The sequence below is a fragment of the Garra rufa genome, chromosome 13 (assembly GCF_049309525.1).
Source record: "Garra rufa chromosome 13, GarRuf1.0, whole genome shotgun sequence".
Classification (NCBI taxonomy): domain Eukaryota; kingdom Metazoa; phylum Chordata; class Actinopteri; order Cypriniformes; family Cyprinidae; genus Garra; species Garra rufa.
The window spans coordinates 45,182,525-45,205,460 of NC_133373.1; the positions used below are offsets into that span (position 1 = coordinate 45,182,525).

At 30.8% G+C, this 22,936-nt stretch overlaps 1 protein-coding gene across 1 annotated transcript in view; it reads left to right on the forward strand.

Annotated features, from left to right (window-relative positions):
- The window catches only part of LOC141348574 (apolipoprotein B-100-like), a 62,829-nt gene that overhangs the window by 32,427 nt on the left and 7,466 nt on the right, over nt 1-22,936 (forward strand). The window contains 3 exon segments of the mRNA XM_073852852.1: nt 3,608-3,803; nt 17,505-17,599; nt 21,816-21,893. Of these exon segments, the coding sequence (XP_073708953.1) occupies nt 3,608-3,803; nt 17,505-17,599; nt 21,816-21,893 (369 nt within the window).

Consider the following 22,936-nt stretch of genomic DNA (forward strand, 5'->3'; position numbering starts at 1 on the left):
GCAGAATTTTTAAATATTAATTTAAAGCAATTCATAACCCTTTTTAAGATCTGCAAAAGTAAAATAAACAGTAATGGGACTGGACAATGTAAAGTAGAATATTAAGCCATAAAATGGCATAATTTAAAATTCAGATACAGTTTCATACAAAAACGAAATATCTTACACTATGGCATTTCATCCTTTATAACATTAAAAGGGATAAATTGAGTATATAATTTATTATATTTATTTAAAACATAAATATTACTGTACTTGTTTAGATTTTTATAAGGCACCTTAACTTTTTACATTTACAACTCTGTGTTTGCTGCATAAAAACATGGGTCATAATTGCAATCATTTGACCATAAACAGCTGAAAAAAAAAATGTTTTGGAAATGAAAAATTAATTCTCTGTCAGGAGGGGGCGCTTTAGGAGCGCTGAAATATTACGGTTTCCATAGTAACAGCTGAAAACAAAGCAGGCCGTTTTCATCAGACATGAAATGAAAATTCCAAGGACATGTTTCTGTGGTCAGTAACGGAGGAACGCCATCAAATGTAGCGAAGTAAAAGTTTTTTTTTTTTTTTCACTATAAATGTACTTGAGTAAGAGTAAAAGTATCTTTAAATATACTCTAAAAGTACTAGTTACCCCAAAAATTCACTCAAGTAAATGTAACGAAGTAAATGTAATTCGTTACTACCCACCTCTGGCTTTAATGTGTGTTTATATCATGAATATTTAGATCCGCATGACATCAGCTTCTCTTCCTGCCACTGCTTCCTACCAGTTGATCCAAAATGAGCGGTTACCACGGTTACGAGTCATCCAAAAATATTTTTAATGATATTCGGGTCGCGGTCGGTCGGGTCGTTTGAAAAAAAGATGCCAGTTAAACCTTTGTAATTTATATAGTAGGCCTACTAGACACACTTTTCTATGAATTACATAGACCTATACTTTATTGGCTGAATAATATTTACCTTTTGAATGTTGAGCGTTATTAACTGTTGAATAAATGCCCGATTTCCCAACACGTTGAACTGAGCAATGCCATTGTACCATTTTAATAGGCTACTTTTAAACGCATATCGCTCAGTAATGTCAGCTTTATGTATTTTCTGAGAGGGGGTGGGATTTTTGTTGGGAAAGTCGGGGAGAGACACACACTTCGATTAGACTGGATAAACACATGCAGCATCTTAATTATTAAGAAAATGGTATTCCTAATAAATGTCTGGAATATTTTGATTATGTCCAATGCTTCTCTTTCTTTTTGGAATTATTAGACACATTTCACTATGTCTCTTCAAATGCCTAGGTCTGTTTAATTTCCTTTAATTATAAAATTTCTAGCTCTGTTTTTAAACGTTTATTCAAGCAATAATGTATAAATTATCTCATGTATATGCTTGTTTAAAACCAGGGATTAAAAAACGAATTCCAAGTGAAAAGTAAAGTATTTTTTCTTTACATTTCCAGAGAGCGAAACGAACGAAATGAAACATTACTTAATAAATTCAAAGCAATACAATTTCCTTATTCATTTGATACAACTATTATAGCTATACAATATATAAAATAATATTATTTTGCCATATTCGTGATTCCTGAATTTAACTTCGTTTTGAAGTGCATTCGTTATGTTTGTATAAGACAATTCGTTAACCCAGCCTGTTAAATTGATTTAATATTCTTGATAATTTTTAGAAGAAGTTAAAAGTTAAGAAAAAAGGGTAACACTTTACAATAAGGTTTATTAGTTAAACATTAGTTAATGTATTAACTAACATGAACTAACCATGAACAATACATTTGTTACTGTATTTACTAATCTTAATTAACATTAGTTAACGGAAATACAATTGTTCATTGTTTGTTCATGTTAGTTCACGCTGCATTAACTAATGTTAGCAAAATTTTAATAATGTATTAGTAAATGTTGAAATTAACATTAACAAAGATTAGTAAATGCTGAATAAGTGCAGTTCATTATTAGTTCATGTTAACTAATGTGGTTAACTAATGAACCTTATTGTAAAGTGTTACCGAAAAAAGGAATTAGCTTGTAGTCTATATATATTTAGGGCTATAGGCTAATCTTTTTCTTAACTTTTATTACGCTGTAGATCGAAATAAAATAATTCTTGATCATATTTAACATCGGAGAATCACTGACATAATTTAGAGTACTTTGAAAACGAAACTATTTAAATCTGTATAAAGGAAAGACTAAATAAATCACAACAAGAACAATCTGTATTTTTCTTGTAATCAAGAACATTTCTTTTGACAAAATTACCTAATTAATGCCGAATGATGTTTGACAGTGAACGCATCTCCACCGCATATGTGACCCTGGACCACAAAACCAGTCTTAAGTCACTGGGGTATATTTGTAGCAATAGCCAAAAATACATTGCATGGGTTAAAATTTTAGATTTTTTTTTTATGCCAAAAATCATTAAGAAATTAAGTAAAGATCATGTTCCATGAAGATTTTTTGTAAAATTCCTACTGTAAACATATCAAAATGTAATTTTTGATTAGTAATATGCATTGTTAAGAACCTAATTTGGACAACTTTAAAGGTGATTTTCTCAGTATTTTGATTTTTTTTGCATCCTCAGATTTCTGATTTCAAATAGATGTATCTCAGTCAAATATTATCCTATCCTAACAAACCATACATCAATAGAAAGCTTATTTATTGAGCTTTCATATGATGTATATATCTCATTTTTGTCAAATTTAACCTTATGACTGGTTTTGTGGTCCAGGGTCACATATAATGGCTGGTTTCAGTCGCAAATATTAAACATGCGGGTCGGGTACAAGATTTACCTTTTTTTTTTTGCGGTCCGAGTTGCGGGCAGGTTAGTTGAAAACGTCGGTCGGGTTCTGGTTGTTATACATTGACATTTACGTTGACATTTATTTTTAATGGTACATAAAGTCAAACTAAATGAAACTATTAAATATTAACATTTATAATACTATACTTAATAGTAAATACTTCACTTAAATTGCTTCTATTGTCCTTATTTTTTAGTCACTTTGGATAAAAACATCTGATAAATTAAAGTCTTCGTAATTGTTGAGTATCGTCATTTTTATTCGTTTTAGGGGTATGTTTATTTTTATAATTTTGTATGCATTTTTTATTCCAGTTTTATTTATTAAGTCAAACTAAATGAAAAAGAGAAAATCTAATTAAACTAAAAACCTTTAAACTAATACAAATTTCAAGCACAACAAATGTACTAAAACTAAAAAAAAAAGGAAATAAAATATAATTCAAAATATTACGAACTATAAAAGTATATAAATGATAGTAAATAACACATGTTGTTGCATGACAGAATCATATATATTTAATAAAGATATAAGCAAATAACGTAATTTGTTGTTAATATAATTAATGCAAAATGTGTTTTTATGGTTTTACTTTTAGTTAAGGACACTTTAGTTCAGTTCAGTAGGGCAGAGTTAATTTGTTCAGTGCATTGAATAACACTGATGGGCTTTTTTCAGTTCTTGCATGTTGAAAGTAGCTGTGAGTGTTATGTGATGTTGTGGCTGGATTGTGGAGGAGGTGTTAATCTGATGTGATCTCCTCAGCAGTAAGTCCAGTAAGGAGGAGGCGGTGTTGCAGAGGAAGACGGCGGCCAGCGCTCCTCCTCCTCCCAGCGAGGAGCAGATCTCCAGCAGCTCTGAGGATGACTCCGAGGAAGACCGCGAAGACGACGGGACGGCCTCACAGCGCTCCACGCCAATCAGACTGGCCGAGCCGAGCGACAGCATCCGCACGCATGAGGTACAGCATCACATTAACCATTAAACTAACTCAAAATTACACTTACTCAAGTGCATGTGAAAACAAGGTTGAACTGAAATAATAAGCAAAATAAAGCGGTGATATGGCTGCTCAGAATAGAATACTCCCAGGAAAGTTACTTTTAAAGGTAATGCATTACAATATTGAGTTACTCCCTGAAAAAGTAACTAATTACTTTTTAAGTAATGCGTTACGTTACTTTTGCGTTACTTTTTAAATCTGGCCAGGGCTTGCTTGTTTGTTTTTAATATAAAAAGTTCTATTTTTGTCAAATGTAAAAGCCTTTTCCCAGCAAAAGCCTCAGGTTCAGAGAAAAGTAAATTGACGTCTGTACAGTAGACCGCAGAAGAAAAATGTCAACTCTTCAGGAATAAAAAAAAAAAAGGAAAACAAATTTTAGATTATCTTGAGTCATTTCTGCTTATTAGTTTGGATGAACTGGACCACCGAAGGTCGGCAGCAAAGACATCGGTTCATAAAATGGGATTAAATACATAAAGGATATTTGTATTATTTAACATATTTAATTATTGCAGCTTTGCATTGAATTTCAGTGTTTTTATTCATTTTGAAGAACACTGTATCTGTTTTTTTAGTGAGTGAGATGAATTAATGCATGTTCATTTATTCTCGAATCTAAAGTAACATCTTACTCACAATTTCTCTCAACATGGGGACAGGAGAGCTTTTAATCAATAAATGGGGAGAAAAAGTAACTGCTGTTACTTATTTGAAAAAGTAACTCAGATATTTTCTTGTCAGTTAAAAAGTAATGCATTACTTTAAAATGCACCGAAAATTCTTGGACGAAGCCGAAAAAATTAAACACTTACCAAATATTTTTTCACCATTGCTTAAATGAAATAGAATACAGTTTTGTCTTGCTTTTCAAAGAAACAAATCAATTACAAAACAACAATTTAAAGATATTTATTTAACACTGAACATTTGTAACATTCTAGTAGACATTATAGCCTACCAACAAAGCACAATTTAACTTAAAATGAATAAGTTAGTAAAATAATATTCTTTGGCCATTTTTTAAGACCCCCTTCTTGATTCAGGCATGTGTTTTTAATGTACAAATAAATGCAGCTTTGCTGAGCAAAGGAGAATGTTGTATTAAATGTATTAATAGAGCTGTTGTCTTACTTTTTTATTTTATTTTATTTTTACAGAACAATAGTAAAATTACAATACTAACATTTATGAATGTTGACCTTTATTTTGGAGGAAGACCTTTGCCTTGGTACTACTTTTTGCAGAATTGGCGCTCTGCATGTAAACGATAGTCTTTGTTGTATTTTCCTGTCAAAATAATGAAGTTCCTTTGGAATTCTTTAGCTTTCAAGAACTGCCGGTTTCTCCAGTAGTAGGCGGGACTAATGCGCAAACGGCAATCTAATTGGCTGGCGCTCACCTATTATCGTCACTGTTTTGATTTTAGCAAATCAGTTTGAGCGAACGCAGACAACGTGATTAATATTCATGAACCCAGCATCTCATTAATCCTTAGTGTGTTTTATATTGTTATTACTAGTAGAATTTGTAATAGTTTTGTTTTTTATTATTAGTAGTAGTATTATTTTTTATTATTATTTGCTTTTTAGTATTATTTTTATTTTTTCCCTTTTTATAGAAACACCAAATGACAAACAATATCTTAAGCACCATTAACCAGTCCTAAGTTTAGTCATCATGACAAATATACATTTATACATTAATATACTAATTAATAAAGTTCTGATTACTACAGTTTAATGCTTAATTGTCATAATATCATATTATAATGCTTGACTGACTGATGCTAAGTGTATTTTTTTTTAATACTTAAAGTGCCAATAAGCTAAATATATATTTACAATATGTTTACAATAATGTTTGTATAATAATAATGTATTCTATTTATTGTCTATTTAATATTGTAGACATCCAAGTTATTTGACATATTTGAGTATATAAAAAAAAAATAGCACAATAGTTACTTTCCCTTGTAATTAGTTACTTTTATAATAATGTAACACAGTTTATAATAATAATATATAATAATATTATAAATAATAATATTTATCATAATGTAACATGCCCAACACTGGTTATAGTTAACTAAAAATAAAAATAAAAAAATTTAAAATTTAATTGTGTTTTATACTTTTTATATTTTTATTTAGTGATTAAAATTACATTAATAAATAATAAACAAACAAACAAGTTAGTTAGTTTTAAAGACAGCATTTCTCATTTTATTTTAGTTTAGGTTGACGCACTGAAATAGCTAAAACGAATTAAACTACAACTTAATAAAACACTTGAAAAACTAAAAAAAAATTAACTGCAATATTAAAATTAAAATAAAAAACACAAACTATAACATTAAAATCTGTTTCTAAATATAAACACTATATTCACTATTATTTACATTTAATAATTTATCAGGTAATACATAATATATATTTTTGATTATCACTTATTTATTGTTTAATTTAATTTAATAGAATTGAATTTAATATTTTTCCTAATATTAAAAAACATGTAAAAATAAATATAAAAAAATATTTTAACCAAATAAATTTTTTCTAAAATTACAAATATAGTAACTTTTCACTTTTTCAAAAATACAAATAAATATGAACTAAACCATACAGACAACATTCACAATCAGTACTTAATGATTTAAGTTGTAAATAAATAGTAACTGTTAATATAAATATATTTGTATTTATTAATGTGTAAACATGCATATTTATTATATTAAGTCAAGTGCAATGCATTGTGGGATCTACAGGAAAACAGCACACTATGCAGGATATGATTGTGAACATCCCTCAGATTCATTCATGAAGATGGGAAAATACATTTTCAGGAGTGAAGCGTTTCTGATGAGAGATAGATGAGTTAGTCTGGTCTCCTTCATTATTTCTGGAGCAGTTCTGATTGATGGAGATCCAGCAGATGATCCACTCGAAGCTCTCTGAATGCACAGATGGAGATCAGAAAGGTCAGTGTGTCCTCAGTGTGGAAATGAGTCAATGACGCAGGAGATTGAGTTCGAGGAATAAAGATCCACGAGAAACAGAAGAACTGCTTCCGTTTGAGAGCTGTCCAGATAATTAGGATGAGAAATGAGTCATGTGACCGAGAGAGAAGCAAGCTGATGTCCGAAATGGGAACCTAATTGGATCATAATTAAGTTTTTTGAATGTTGTTTATTAGGGGTGGAACGGTTCACAGAAGTCACGGTTCGGTTCGTACCTCGGTTCAGACGTCACGGTTCGGTATGATTTCGGTACAGTGGAGGGAAAAGCAAAACAAAAATGCAGAAGGCAATTAGATGTATTTCCACTCACATACCCAACAACCGCTGAACAACGGCAACACACAGTCCTCGTCTTTTCCACCACTCTCTCGCCTGTACTACTGTAACTGACTGGAAAAGCGAAGTTTTCCCAAACTTGCGATCTAAGGGGCCGTTCACATGTCGCGCCTAAAAACGCGTGAAAAACGCTAGGCGCGCCGCTTTCTTCCTGATCAACAAAGCGCTCGGGCGCTTGCGCTCCGGAAGCGTCTGCCGTTTCTAAGCAACCATCAGCTGCGCACTAGCTCCAAGCCTATGCGTCTCCATGCATTGTTTCTTCTATTAGCGTCAAAATAATAGGGGCTTGACAAATCATGAAGTTCAGGAAACTTGCCCTTAAAGAGGCCGGCGGATCCTCTAACTCTTGTGGAACACCACCACTTGCCATACTCGCTGTCGCTGCTATCTCTGACTCACTCACTGGATGGACCGTCGAGCTGACAAAAAACTGCAGAGTGCCAGAGAATGTAGACGGGCTCTGATAGAGCGCATACATAGGCGGAGCTCGGCTGCATCGACGCCAATCAGAGCTTCAGAGCTAAAGCGGGGCTAAATATTAGCTGTCCCTAAAGAACCCGCGTATCTAACAGTAGTTCCGCATTACATTAATTATTTTGCAGGCAAGTTTTTTTTTATTTTCATACCGTGTATTCTCCGTTTAAATTCATGCACCGAACCGTGACCCCCGTACCGATTCGGTTCGAAACGAATACATGTACCGTTCCACCCCTATTGTTTATACAGTTTAGTTTATATTTATTTTTATTTGTTTGTGTATTTTCTTTATTTTTTAGCTGGTTGTGGCACAGTTGTTGAAAAAAGGTTCAATTTCTCCATTTTTGCTTTAATTTTTAATTTTACAATATAATGTAATGTAAATATATATATATACACACACACAGTCAGGTCCATTTTTTATTTGGACACTAACACATTTTTTATTATTTTAGCTGTTGACCAAAACATATTCAAGTTACAGTTATACAATGAATATGGGTTTAAAGTGCACACTCTGAGCTTTAATTTTTAGGGCAGTCTCATCAAACTGGTAGAAAAGTTAAGGAATTACAGCTCTTTAATATGTACCTCCCCCCTTTTTCAAGGGACCATAAGTAATTGACTCAAAAGCTGTTTCATGGACAGTTGTGGGCTATTCCTTCATTTTTTCTACATCACTTAACCAGATTTGGAGTTGATTCTAAGTGTGCCATTTGTATTTGGAAGCTGTTGCTCTGAACCCATCATGCGGTCAAAGGAGCTCTGCATGCAAGTAAAACAGACAATTGTTAGGCTTCAAAAACAGAAGAAATGCATCAGAGAGATAGCAGGAACATTTAGGAGTGGCCAAATCAACAGTTTGGTGAATTCTGAGAAGAAAAAGAACACACTGGTGAGCTCAGCAACATAAAAAGGCCTGGATGTTCACAAAAGACGACAGTATGGTGGATGATTGGATGATCCTCTTCATGGTAATACAACATTTTACAACATCCAGCCAAGTGAAGAACACTCTCCAGGAGGTAGGCTATCACTGTCATAGTCTACAATCAAGAGAAGACTTCACCAGAGGAAAATAGAGAGGGTTTACCACAAGGTGCAAACAAGCCCAGATTAGACTTTGTCAAAAAACATTTAAAAAGCCAGACCACTTCTGGAAAAGCATTTTTTGGACTGCTGAAATTAAAATCAACGTGTACCAGAATGATGGGAAGAAAAAAGTACAGAGCAGGCTTGGAACAGCTCATGATCCAAAGCCTACAACATCATCATCTGTGAACATGGTGGAGCACAGTGTAATGGCATGAACTTCCAGTGGCACTGGGTTACCGCTGTTTAGTGATGATGTGACAGAAGACAGAAGCAGCCGGAAGAATTCTGAAGTGTATAGGGATATACTGTCTGCCCAGATTCAGTAAAATGGAGCAAAGTTGTTTGGGCGGCTCTTCATAGTACAAATGGACGATGACCTAAAACATACAGCGAAAGCAACCCAGGAGTTTTTAAAGGTAAACAAGTGTAATATTCTGCAATGGCCAAGTCAGTCTTCTGATTTCAAATTGATTGAGCATGCATTTCACTTGCTGAAGACAAAACTAAAGACAGAAAGACCCACAAACCAACAACAACTGAAGTCAGCTGCAGTAAAGGCCTGGCAAAGCACCACAAAGGAGGAAACCCAGTCTATGGTGATGTCCATGAGTTCCAGATTTAAGACAGCCATTGCCTGCAAAGGATTCTCAACAAAATATTAAAAAGGAACATTTTATTTATGATTACATTTATTTGTCCAAGTACTTTTGAGCCCCTGAAAATAGGGGGTCTGTGTATAAAAATGGTTGGTGTGTGTGTGTGTGTGTGTGTGTGTGTGTGTGTGTGTGTGTGTGTGTGTGTGTGTGTGTGTGTGTGTGTGTGTATATGTTACTGCAATTTAAAATAGTGGTTTTCTATTTTAATATACTTTTGTTATAAAATGTAAATATATTATTTTATATAATATACATAATAATAAAATGCATTTCTTTTATTGTATTTATTGTTTGGTTGGTTGTTTGCTGTGTTGCCATCTATCTATCTATCTATCTATCTATCTATCTATCTATCTATCTATCTATCTATCTATCTATCTATCTATCTATCTATCTATCTATCTATCTATCTATCTATCTATCTATCTATCTATCTATCTATCTATCTATCTATCTATCTAAACTACAATCATGTTAGTAACATACTAAAACATGTTAAGTAGGCAGGAAACATGTCAACAACATGCTAGTAACATGCTAACGACATTTTAATCATACTAGTAACATGCTAAAACATGTTAATTAGGTTAGAAACATGCTAACGACATGTTAATCATGCTAGTAACATACTAAAACATGTTAATTAGGCTAGAAACATGCTAAAACATGTTAATTAGGCTAGAAACATGCTAACGACATGTTAATCATGATAGTAACATACTAGAACATGTTAAGTAGGCTAGAAACATGTTAACAACATGCTAGAAACATGCTAACGACATGCTAATCATGCTAGTAACATGTTAATAACTTGCTAATCATGCTAGAAACATGCTATTAACATTTTAAATTAGCTAGAAACATGTTAGCAACATGCTAGAAACATGCTAACGACATGTTAATCATGTTGGAAACATACTAAAACAAGTAGCCTAGAAACATGTTTACATTTTAGAAACATGCTAACGACATGCTAATCATGCTAGTAACATGTTAATAACTTGCTAATCATGCTAGAAACATGCTATTAACATTTTAAATAAGCTAGAAACATGTTAGCAACGTGTTAAAAAATGCTATCTATCCATCCATCTGACAGACTGTATTGCCTTCAAAACATTCAAGCTTAAGCTTTAAAACTACTTTAAACTTCAGTCTTTTTCAGACACATAACATTTCCACAATTTCTAAAACTTTTAAACTTTTTCACATTTTCTGATCAGGCTTTTTCAAGCCAACTTGACAAACTTTTTTCATCTAGTTTATGTAATATAATGTTTGCGAGTAATGTTTGTGCAAAACTCTCCTGTGTGATTTTAAGTGTGCAGTAGGTGGCTGCTGGAGTGTTCTGAGTGGAACTCGTTGATTTATTCCAGTCATTATCTTTAGAGTATGAGCAGTAGCAGTAGTGATTTGTGAAGTGAGTGTGAGTTGTGCTGTCTGTCAGAGGTAAGGTTTCATGTGTTAGTGAAGCAGTGAAGGTTGTTTTGTGGTCTCTGTTTGAGCCTCGATGTGTCCGCAGATGCTCTCGCTCAACAATACGCCTGATCCCTGCTTTATGAAGATCTCCAGTGAGATTGTGATGATGCTGTAATCGGGTTTATACGCTACCTGAAGAAACCTCTTCATTTCAGCTGCGGTTCTGTTTCATGTGCAGTACAGAGTCAGTCAGGATCTGCTTGTGACTCTTTTACTCTCATAATTTTTTCTCATTTGCGGCGTACAAATTACATTAACTGACGCAGTATTGCTCTTAAAGGATAACTGTTGCCAAAATGCAACCTGGGCTGTTTTTTTTTTACTGTAAACGAGACAAACTTATATCTAAAAGCATAATTACGACAAACAAGCCGTTTTTGAGATTGACCATGATTTCGTTTTGTGGTCAATGGCCGGTGAATGGGAGTACTAGGGGCATAACTTTGAGCGAATCAAAATCGATATTTTTACAACACTAAGAAGACTCGACACACCATGAAACTTTGCTTGAAGTATCGCCTGGGTCTCTACACATGAACTCCAGCATTGAGAACATTGTTTGTGTACACAGAGTTTACTAAAAAGAAAGGTTTTGAACAACTCACTGATGGTGCGTTCACACCGGACGCGAATAAAGCAGCAAGCGCGAGTGATTCACATGTTAAGTCGATGCAAAGACGTGAATAGCCATCCTGCGGCGCGAATTGAGCGTTTCAAGCGTTTGCCGCGCCATTCGCGCGAGTTCAAAAATCTGAACTTTGGCGAAAATTCGCGCCGCGATAACCAATCAGGAGCTTGCTCTAGTAGTGACGGAGGCAGAAATCTGAAACAACAATGGAGGAAAAAATCACTGTTACTGTCTGTGGTTACTCGGAGCTGTACGATACATCTTTGTACTTTTATAGTAACAGGAATAAAAAGGATCTTGCTTGGAAGAAAGTGAGTGAGGAGGTGGGACAATCTGGTAAGTTTAAAAAAAAACCTCTTTGCTCAATCTGACCTACATATAAATACATGTGACCCTGGACCACAAAACCAGTCTTAAGGTTAAATTTTACAAAACTGAGATGTACACATCATATGAAAGCTCAATAAATAAGCTTTCTATTGATGTATGGTTTGTTAGGATAGGACAATATTTGGCCGAGATACATTTATTTGAAAATCTGGAATCTGAGGGTGCAAAAAAATCAAAATACTGAGAAAATCACCTTTAAAGTTGTCCAAATTAAGTTCTTAACAATGCATATTACTAATCAAAAATTACATTTTGATATATTTATAGTAGGAATTTTACAAAATATCTTTATGGAACATGATCTTTACTTAATTTCCTAATGATTTTTGGCATAAAAGAAAAATCAATAATTTTGACCCATACAATGTATTTTTGGCTATTGCTACAAATATACCCCAGCGACTTAAGACTGGTTTTGTGGTCCAGGGTCACATATTGAGACTACAAGCAAGCTAAAGCTGGCAAATTGAGCTCATTCACCTATTTTACAACTGCTTTCCCATGACGCGAATTCGCGGCTGTTGTGAAGTGAATGTCACGTGCGAATGAAGCGAGTAAACAAATGTTCAAGCGTCCAACTATGCGCGAATAGCGCGATTTATTCGCGCAAGTCACGTCTGGTGTGAACGCACCATGTTTGAGTCGACCATGTCGATCTCCGAATGCGAATGAATGGACTCCATAGGACGAAATATTAGGTTTATATGATTTTCTTTTTATAACTAGAAGGTTAATATTGTTTTTCACTTGCGACAAAACTACGAATTAGCCGTGCATTTATATGGAAATATGCTTTAGGAGCTATCCATCCTCGCATTCGGAGATCGACACCTCTTGACTGGCGAGACGGCCGCGAGCGGAAACTCAAACAGTGAAAGTGAGTTGTTCAAAACCTTTCTTTTTAGTAAACTCTGTGTACACAAACAATGTTCTCAATGCTGGAGTTCATGTGTAGAGACCCAGGCGATACTTCGAACAAAGTTTCATGGTGTGTCGAGTCTTCTTAGTGTTGTAAAAATATCGTTTTTGATGCGCTCAAAGTTATGCCCCTAGTTCTCCCATTCACCGGCCACTGACCACAAAACGAAATCAATCTTAAAAGTGGCTCTTTTGTCGTAATTATGCTTTTAGATGAAAGTTTGACTCGTTTACAATCCAAAAAACACCCCAGATAGCATTTTGCCGAAAGTTTCTCTTTAATGCAATGCATAGAGAAAAACAAACGTGATTTATCGATTGCAGAATTATTATTTTGTTTATAGTAAATAGTTTGATATAGTTTATTATGTCTCTTCTGGAATCAATCTTACTGTCAGAAATGCTTCAGTTGAAACGATTGCCTTAAATATTATTGAAATCTTGTTTTTCTTTCTGCATTTTTAAGAACATCAAATGACTTGATAGCAATAAATGAGTGAATGCTGGCATGAATAGACAACATTAATGCAACTTAAAATATGTTGATTTATTATCAACTTTGAAAACAGTTGTGCTGCTTCATTTTTTGGAACTTGTGATACTTTTTTCAGGATTCTTTGATCAATAAAAGGTTTAAAAGAACAGCATTTATTTAAAATAGAACGTTTGGGGCCAGTACATTTTTTGAAAAAAATTAATACTTTCATTCATCAAGGATGTGTTAAATTCATAAAAAGTGATAGCATAGATTTACATTGTTAGGAAAGATGTATATTTTGAATAAATGCTGTTCTTTTTATCTTGTTATTCATCAAAGAATCCTGAAAAAAGTAGCACAGGTTCCAAAAAATATTTGGCAGCACAACTGTTTCCAACATTGATAATAAAAGTAATTAATCTGAATATTAGAATGATTTCTGAAGGATCATTTGACACTGAAGACTGCAGTAACAGCTGATAAAAATTCGGCTTTGCATCACAGGAATAAATTATATTTTAAAGTATATTCAAATAATTAAAAAGTAATAAATTTTTTTTTATTATAATAATAATTATTGTATATTTTAAAAACATTTTGCAATATTACTGTTTTTGTTCTGTATTTTTGATCAAATAAATGCAGCCTTGATTAGCCTAAGAGAATGTTTAAAAACATTACAAATCTTACTGATCCCAAACTTTTGAGCAACAGTGTTTTAGTTTTTTTTATATATCATTTAATTTATATATATATATATATATTTACATTTTACATTATTTTAATCATTTAATATTTTATACATTTAATTTCTTTTTATTATTGTTAATTTATGTATTTTTATGATGTTGAATTAAATGTTTAAAATTTACATTTATCTTTTTTCATTTATCGTTTTTTTTGTTACATATTTTTAAATTTCGATTTTTATAATTTTATTCATTTTTTAGCATATTTCACATTTAGTAGTTTCTAATTCATCATGAATGCAAAATTAAAAACATATTTTTTGTATAAACAACATAAATGCAACATTAAAAATTGGCCGTTTCTAATGCATTTGGCAGCTGAATTAACAACATGCTATAAATGCAATGTACAAATATACATGTTAATAATTTAATTAATTTAATAATTTAAATATTAAAATAGTTGTATTAATTAGATGTTAAATTTTAAATCTTTTAATCTTTTAAATATTTTTATTTTATTTTATTGTGTATTTGATTTTTGCTCTCTCTCTTTCTCTCTGTCTCTCGCCCCTCGTGTGTGACTCAAGGTTTCTATGTTGCTATGCCAACAAGGCCGTTTGGGTTTATTTACCTTGAGAGACACTGAAAGAGGGATTGAGGGAAGAACGAAGGGACTTTAATGGATGAGAGATGAATGTATGAGCGGACGCTCAGGACTTTAATGAATAACATGAATACGGACTCTTCTCTTCTCTTCTTTTCTTTTCTTTTCTTTTCTCTTCTCTTCTCTTCTCTTCTCTTCTCTTCTCTTCTCTTCTCTTCTCTTCTCTTCTCTTCTCTTTCTTGCATCAGAAAGTCATTTGTTTGTAAACGGAGTGAAAATGTGCTGCTCAGATTGTTCAGGTCAGACTGAACTGATCAGGACTCTTGATCAAAACCAACTTGAGCTGCCTTTTTTTTTGTATTCCTGCAGTTTTCATTTTTCTTGATTCAATTTCATTGTTAAAATAGCAAAAGTTTACCAGAAATTGCATTTTTAGGGCCTTTTGAACTCACTGCTTAAAACAAGAACAGATATTTGCCAATGGGGCGGAAAAATAAACTTCATTCAAGGGGATAACAAGATTATTTTCAAATATTTTTTTTATAATTTTTAAATTATAATTTTCATTTTTTTTTTTTTTTTTTGAAAAATGCAGCTGTGACTTATTTGCAGCTGTTTTGTATGAAATCATGAAGGTCCAAACTGAAGGTTGCAGGTATTAAGGATGAAAGAGTCACGCAGATCCGGTTCAGTCCTCTGATTGTTTGTCACAGTCACACTGACCTGTTGCCATGGCGACACACTCACTCACTCACTCACTCACTCACTCACTCACTCACTCACTCACACACACACACACACACACACACACACACACACACACACACACACACACACACACACACTCTCACTCACTCACTCACTCACTCACTCACTCAGAGGCAGTGTGTTCATGTGTGAGTGGATGAAGGCAGTGTTGTGTGGAGGTGTGTTATACTGTATGTCAGGAGGAGACTATCTTTTAAAAGTTTTTTCTTTTTTTTTTGGTTTTGCTTTTAGGAAATTATTTTGCCCCCATTTATCTTACTTTTTTCTTTTGGCTTTTTGTTTTTATTAATTTATGTTTTCCCCCCTTTTTCTTTTTTTCTGTTGGTTTTTCCTTAAAAATACTTTTTTTTTCTTTTATTTTGCTTTTTAGGAAAATACATTTCCATACTTTTATCTGTTCTCTAATTTTAGCTTTTTGTTTTGGAAAACAAAAATATGTATATGGTTATAGGTTTTTTATAATTTCTTTGTATAAAAATATATTTATAAAAATATATCACATATAAAAGTAATTATATAAAAATATATTTTTATAGAATTTTTCGATTTTTGTATTGAATTTTTTGGATGGAGAGAATGCTTTTCATTTTGGAAAAAAATATGTTTTTATTCATGTATTTAATTAATTTATTTTTCTTCTTCTTTTTTTATTAGTTTATGTTTATTTTGTTACTTTTTTCTTTTTAGTTTTCTGTTCTTTTTTTGTTTTTTTATTTATTTATTTTATTTTCCTCCTTTTTTCTTTTTTACCTTTTCTTTTTTTTAAGTTGTTTATTTTTAGATTTTTGATCTTTTTTCTTTTTATATTTTTATTTAGTTTTTCTTTTTTTGGGTGGGGGGGTGCTTTTCATTTTGGAAAAGGATTTTTTCATATTTATATGTTTTTTTTATTTATTCTTCTTTTCCTTTTTTTATTAGTTTATGTTGTTTATTTTTTCCTTTTCTTTATTTTAATCCTTTTTATCGGTTTTCTTTTCCCCCTTTTTATCTGTTGTATCTGTTTTGTTTATTTTTTTTTTCAATTATGATATTTTTTCCTTTTTTATATTTATTTCCTTTTTATTTTTTATCTGGTTTCTTTTTTTGTTATTTTGGAAAAAAATATTGATACATTTTATTTTATTTTATTTCTTCAGCTTTTTTCCTTTTTTTATTTGTTTTTATACTGTTTATCTTTTACTTTTTTAATCCCTTTTTATCTGTTTGCTTTTCATTTTGGAAAAATATTTTTTATTCATAGATTTTTTCTTCTCTTTTTTTCTCCTTTTTTATTTGTTTTTTTATGTTACTTTTTTCTTTTTTTTAAATCATTTTTATCTGTTTTCTTGTCTTGTTTTATCATTTCCACCCCCTCCGCCGCGTTTGTCTCTCCATTTACTTTTTTTTATTGGTCTCACGTCCATTTTTCACTCATATTACTCTGGAGCTGAGCTTCATTTCTCATCTGGCTCACGTGTAAAAAGCCGTCGCTCGCATATGCGTTTGTCGCGTGCAAATGGCGAGACAGAACTCACCGGCCGCGGCTGATGAAATATTTAAACGTGAAAACCTCATTACCTGCGACACTGTAATTACACTGCTGCGTGAGAAACGTCACATCAGTCACTTCTGGAGTTTAATCAGTATGTATATGAGTAAAACTGAGAAGGCAGGGCCGCCGGAGGGAAACACCCGTACAAACACACTCGTCAACCCGTCAACCGCTTACATAACAGCTGCTCGTTAGTGAGGGGAGACCTTTGAGTTCACTTCTTAGTGTTTGATGTGTTTGGACAAACTGTTAAACAGATTCATGCTGCTTTAAAACACATACAACAAGTACAATGCACTTTAATTCATTAAAGTTTATGAAAAGATTTCTTATTCTCATCAGGGCTGCATTTAATTGATTAAAAATACTCTAAAAAATGTGAAATATTTTTATAGTTCAAAATAACTCTTTTCTATGTGAATATATTTTAAAATGTAATTTTTCTCCGTGATGCAAAGCAGATATTTTCAGCATCGCTACTCCAGTCTTCAGTGTCACATGATGCTTCAGAAATCATTCTAATATACTGAACTCTGCCATCTGTGTTTGACCTTTGATCTCATTGACCTTTTGACCTGTGTGACCTTATAGGATCAGCCTCAGCAGCGTCTGCCGCCTGTGAAAGAGACGTACGGTCTGAACCTACTGGCCGACCCGCCGGATGAAGACATCCTCATATACCACAGGTTAGAAATACAGGAAAATTCTAAAATATTTTTATAATTTAAAATATCTGTTTTCTACGACTGCGTTTTTTTTTTTTAAATCTAAGATTAAAGTTTTAATATTTTGAGAATAATGTTGAAATTACTAGAATATTTTGAATTTATTCTCATAATATTTTGAATTTATTCTCATAATATTTTGAATTTATTCTCTGAATATTTAGAATTTATTCTCTGAATATTTTTAAGTTATTCTCTGAATATTTAGAATTTATTCTCTGAATATTTTTAATTTATTCTCTGAATATTTAGAATTTATTCTCTGAATATTTAGAATTTATTCTCTGAATATTTTGAATTTATTCTCATAATATTTTGAATTTATTCTCTGAATATTTAGAATTTATTCTCTGAATATTTTTAATTTATTCTCTGAATATTTAGAATTTATTCTCTGAATATTTAGAATTTATTCTCTGAATATTTTGAATTTATTCTCATAATATTTTACATTTATTCTCTGAATATTTAGAATTTATTCTCTGAATATTTTTAATTTATTCTCTGAATATTTAGAATTTATTCTCTGAATATTTTTAATTTATTCTCTGAATATTTAGAATTTATTCTCTGAATATTTTTAATTTATTCTCGGAATATTTAGAATTTATTCTCATAGTATTTTAAATTTATTCTCATAATATTTTAAATTTATTCTCTGAATATTTCAAATTTATTCTCGGAATATTTTGACTTTATTCTCTGAATATTTTGACTTTATTCTCTGAATATTTTGACTTTATTCTCGGAATATTTTGACTTTATTCTCGGAATATTTTGACTTTATTCTCGGAATATTTTGACTTTATTCTCTGAATATTTCAAATTTATTCTCGGAATATTTCAAATTTATTCTCGAAATATTTCAAATTTATTCTCGTAATATTTCAACTTTATTCTCAAAATATTATGACTTTAATCCCATAATGTTAGATTTTTATATATATTTTAACGTGGAACTAAAAGGCTATGGTAGTTTTTATGTGAATATCTGTTAAACTGTAATTTCTGTGCTCAAAGCTGAATTTTCAGCATCATTACTCCAGTCTTCAGTGTCACATGATCCTTCAGAAATCATTCTAATATTCTGATTTGCTGCTCAAGAAGCATTTCAGATTATCTTCAATGTTGAAAACAGTTGTGCTGCACAATTTTTTTGTTGAAATCGTCATGCATTTTATTTTTTTATCATTCACAGATGAATAGAAAGTTCAAAAGAACAGAATTTATTCGAAATAGAAATCTTTTGTAACATTATAAATGTCTTTACTGTCACTTTTGACCAAATTAATGCATGCTTGATGAATAAAAGTATCATTTTCTGCATAATTTAAATATAATTGATCAAAAACAAACATCTGCTTTCATGTTTCTGTTTCTCACAGACGGGTTTCTGTCTTGGAAATGTCACTCTTTATGTTTGGTTTTGCACACTTGATTGTATTCTCTGTTTTTTTTGTTTTTTTTTTGTTTTTTGTTTTTCACTCAGACTCTACAAAGAATCGTTGAAAAAAACAATGTAAAAAGAAAACATCAAACTAAAACTATTAAAAACATTTTGTTATTTAAAAAGAGGGTTAAAATAAAATGCTATTTTATTTTAGTTTAAGATTAAGTTTTATTCATTAGATAAAATGCAAACTGAATGAAATTTAAACTGAAAAAAGTTTACGGTGAAGCACTAAAATTATTTATTGAAAATAACTAAAAGCTAAAACTGAAATAAAAATTAATTAACATTTTTAAAAATAAATAAAAATACATAATATCAAAAAAAATCTAATTAAAACTATTAAAAACATTCTGTTTATTAAAAAAGAGGGATTAAATAAAATGCTATTTTATTTTAGTTTAAGATTAAGTTTTATTCATTAGATAAAACTCAAACTATATGAAATTTAAACTGAAATAAATTTTAGATGAAGCACTAAATTATTAATTGGAAATAAATAAAAGCCAAAACTGAAACTTAAATCTAAATACTAATTTAAAAAAAACTATTAACTATTATTGTTAAAACTATTAAAAAACATTAACACTAAAACTAGGGCTGTCAGTCGATTTAAAATTTTCAGTTGAATTAATCACATGCTGTTTCGATTAATTAATCTAATAAATCACAAAATAAATTTGACTGAAAATACCCACAAAATATTATTTAAAGCTATTTTTGTGTTAAATGTGAATGTGTCAAGTAGACATTGCAAACTGTAGCTTTAGAAACATAAAACGAACGCATAAAAAAGGTAAAACATTTTATTAGTTAAAAAAGAGTGATAAAATAAAATGTTATTATTAGTTAAAACTTAAACTGAATGAAAATTTAATTGAAATAGATTTAAGATGAAGCACTAAATGTTTTATTTGATTTCAGTTTAATGTATAAGTTACAGTATTTCAAGTAACAAAAATGTTTCATGGATTTAGTTTGTTAACAAGCTGAAATAAAATTAGTTTATATTTTTCATGTTTAACTTCTATTAAGGTTGTTTTTATCTCAAGTAACGCAAACGTGTTTTTATGGCTTTTATGGCTTTTTTTCATAAGTTTGTAGAAATAGCCAAAAATACGTTGTATGGGTTTTCGTTTATGCCAAAAATCATTAGAATATTAATTGAAGATCATGTTCCATGAAGATATTTAGTAAATTTCCTACCATAAATATATCAATACTTAATTTTGGATTAGTAATATGCATTGCTAACAAATAAATAAATAAATAAATAAATAAATAAATCAAACCTAAATATAAAAAAAAAACCATAAATACATTTTTTGATTTTTCGTTTATGCCAAAAATCATTAGGATATTAACTGAAGATCACGTTTCATGAAGATACTTTGTAAATTTCCTACCATAAATCTATCAAAACTTAATTTTGGATTAGTAATATGCATTGCTAACAACTAAATTTGGACAATTTAAAGGCGATTTTCTCAATATTTAGATTTTTTTGCACCCTATGACAATTACACCCTACACAATTAGTAATTACAATAAACTAATTAAAAATGCATAATATTAAAAAAGACATCAAACTAAAACTATTAAAAACATTTTGTTAATTAAAAATAAATATAAATAAAAAAATAAAATGTCACTATTAGTTAAACTTAAACGGAATGAAATTTAAATTGAAAAAAACGTTTAAGATGAAGCACTAAATTATTAATTGGAAATAAATAAAAGCTAAAACTTAAATAAAAATAAATTAAACCTAAAAATAAAAAACACATTTAAATTAAAAAAAAATAAAAATATTTTTTTGACTTTTCGTTTATGCCAAAAATCATTAGGATATTAACTGAAGATCATGTTTCATGAAGATACTTTGTAAATGTTCCTACCATAAATATATCAAAACTTAATTTTTGATTAGTAATATGCATTGCTAACAACTAAATTTGAACAACTTTAAAGGCGATTTTCTCAATATTTAGATTTTTTGCACCCTCAGATTTTCAAATAGTTCAATCTCAGCCAAATATTGTCCTAATTTAAAAGCTTACAGATTTCAGATGATCAAAAAACTGACCCTTATGACTGGTTTTGTGGTCCAGGGTTACATGTATGTATTTTGGTTAACATGTATTTCAAGTAACAGAAATGTGTTTTTATGGTTTAGTTGTAATTACTCTGTGAACTGCTTCTCTCGGCGTTTCTTAGAAAGCTGGGTTTGTTCATCTCACGCTGTTCTCCACACGCTGTTTCTTTCTCCAGACAATCCCTGAAGCCATATGAGTCAAACCACTTTCACCAGCGGCTCGACACACGCTTATACACGCACACACACACACACACACACACACACACACACACACACACACACACACACACACACACACACACACACACACACACACACACACATCTCCACAGGTAAAATGCTCTGAATTTGTCTCATGTAATTAAACGTGTAACTATCAATATATATTGAATTTTATTCTGCTCAAACACACTCCACACATGACCGCAGAAGCTTCTAGGAAACTCAGCAGTTAATGTGTGTTTTTCAGAAATTTCTGATACAAATGACAGTTGAAAGTTATGATTTCTGCACTTTTTTTTGTTGCAGCTGAACTGAGTATTGAATTGATGTGTTTCTACTGATTCAGTGATTCTGCTGATCATTTATTGACTGATTCTTTCATTCTTTATCTCTGTGTGTGTTTATAGATTTGCTCATCTGGGTCAGAACCAGCACAAGGTGGAGAGACGTGACGATACCACGAAACTAGACGCCGTCATCAGCCTGTGAGTGTGTGGAAAAATGTGTTTTATGTATATATACACTGCCATTCAAGTGTTTCTTTTGCACATCAGATTTCCTTTTATTTGATCAAAAATACAGAAAATATTAAATATTATTGCAATTCAAAATAACAGTTTTTTTATTTTAATATATTTTAAAATATAATTTATTTCTGTGATGCAAAGCTGAATTTTCATCAGTCTTCAGTGTCACATGATTGGAAATAAAAGCTTAAACTGAACTTAAACTGAAACTTAAATAAAAATAAATTAAACCTAAATATAAAAAAAAAAAAATAAAAAAAAAAATTTTTTTTTTTTGATTTTTCGTTTTTGATATTTACTGAATATCACGTTTCATGAGGATACTTTGTACATTTTCTACTGTAAATATATCAAAACTTAATTTTTGATTAATAATATGCATTGCTAAGAACTTCATTTGGGCAACTTTAGAGGCGATTTTCTCAATATTTAGATTTTTTTGCACCCTCAGATTCCAGGTTTTCAAGTAGTTCTATCTCAGCCAAATATTGTCCTATCCGAAAAGCTTACAAAAAACTGACCCTTATGACTGGTTTTGTGGTCCAGGGTTACATATATGTATTATTGCAATTCAAAATAAGTTTTTTTTTTTATTTTAATATATTTTAAAATATAATTCATTTCTGTGTTGCAAAGCGTTACTCCAGTCTTCAGTGTCACATGATCCTTCAGAAATCATTTTAATATACTGATTTATTACTTTTATTATCAATGTTGGAAACAGTTGTGCTGCTTAATATTGTTTTGGAACCTGTGATACTTTTTCATGATTCTTTGATGAATAAAAAGTTAAAAAGAACAGCATTTATATAACAATATAAGTCTTAACTATCACTTTTTATCAATTTAACACATCCTTGCTGAATAAAAGTATTAATTTCTTTCAAAAAGAGAAAGAAAGAAAAAATTGACTGACCCCAAACTTTGAACGCAGTGTTTATTGTTATAAAAGTTTTCTATTTTAAATAAATGCTGCTCTTTTTATATATATCATAGGTTCC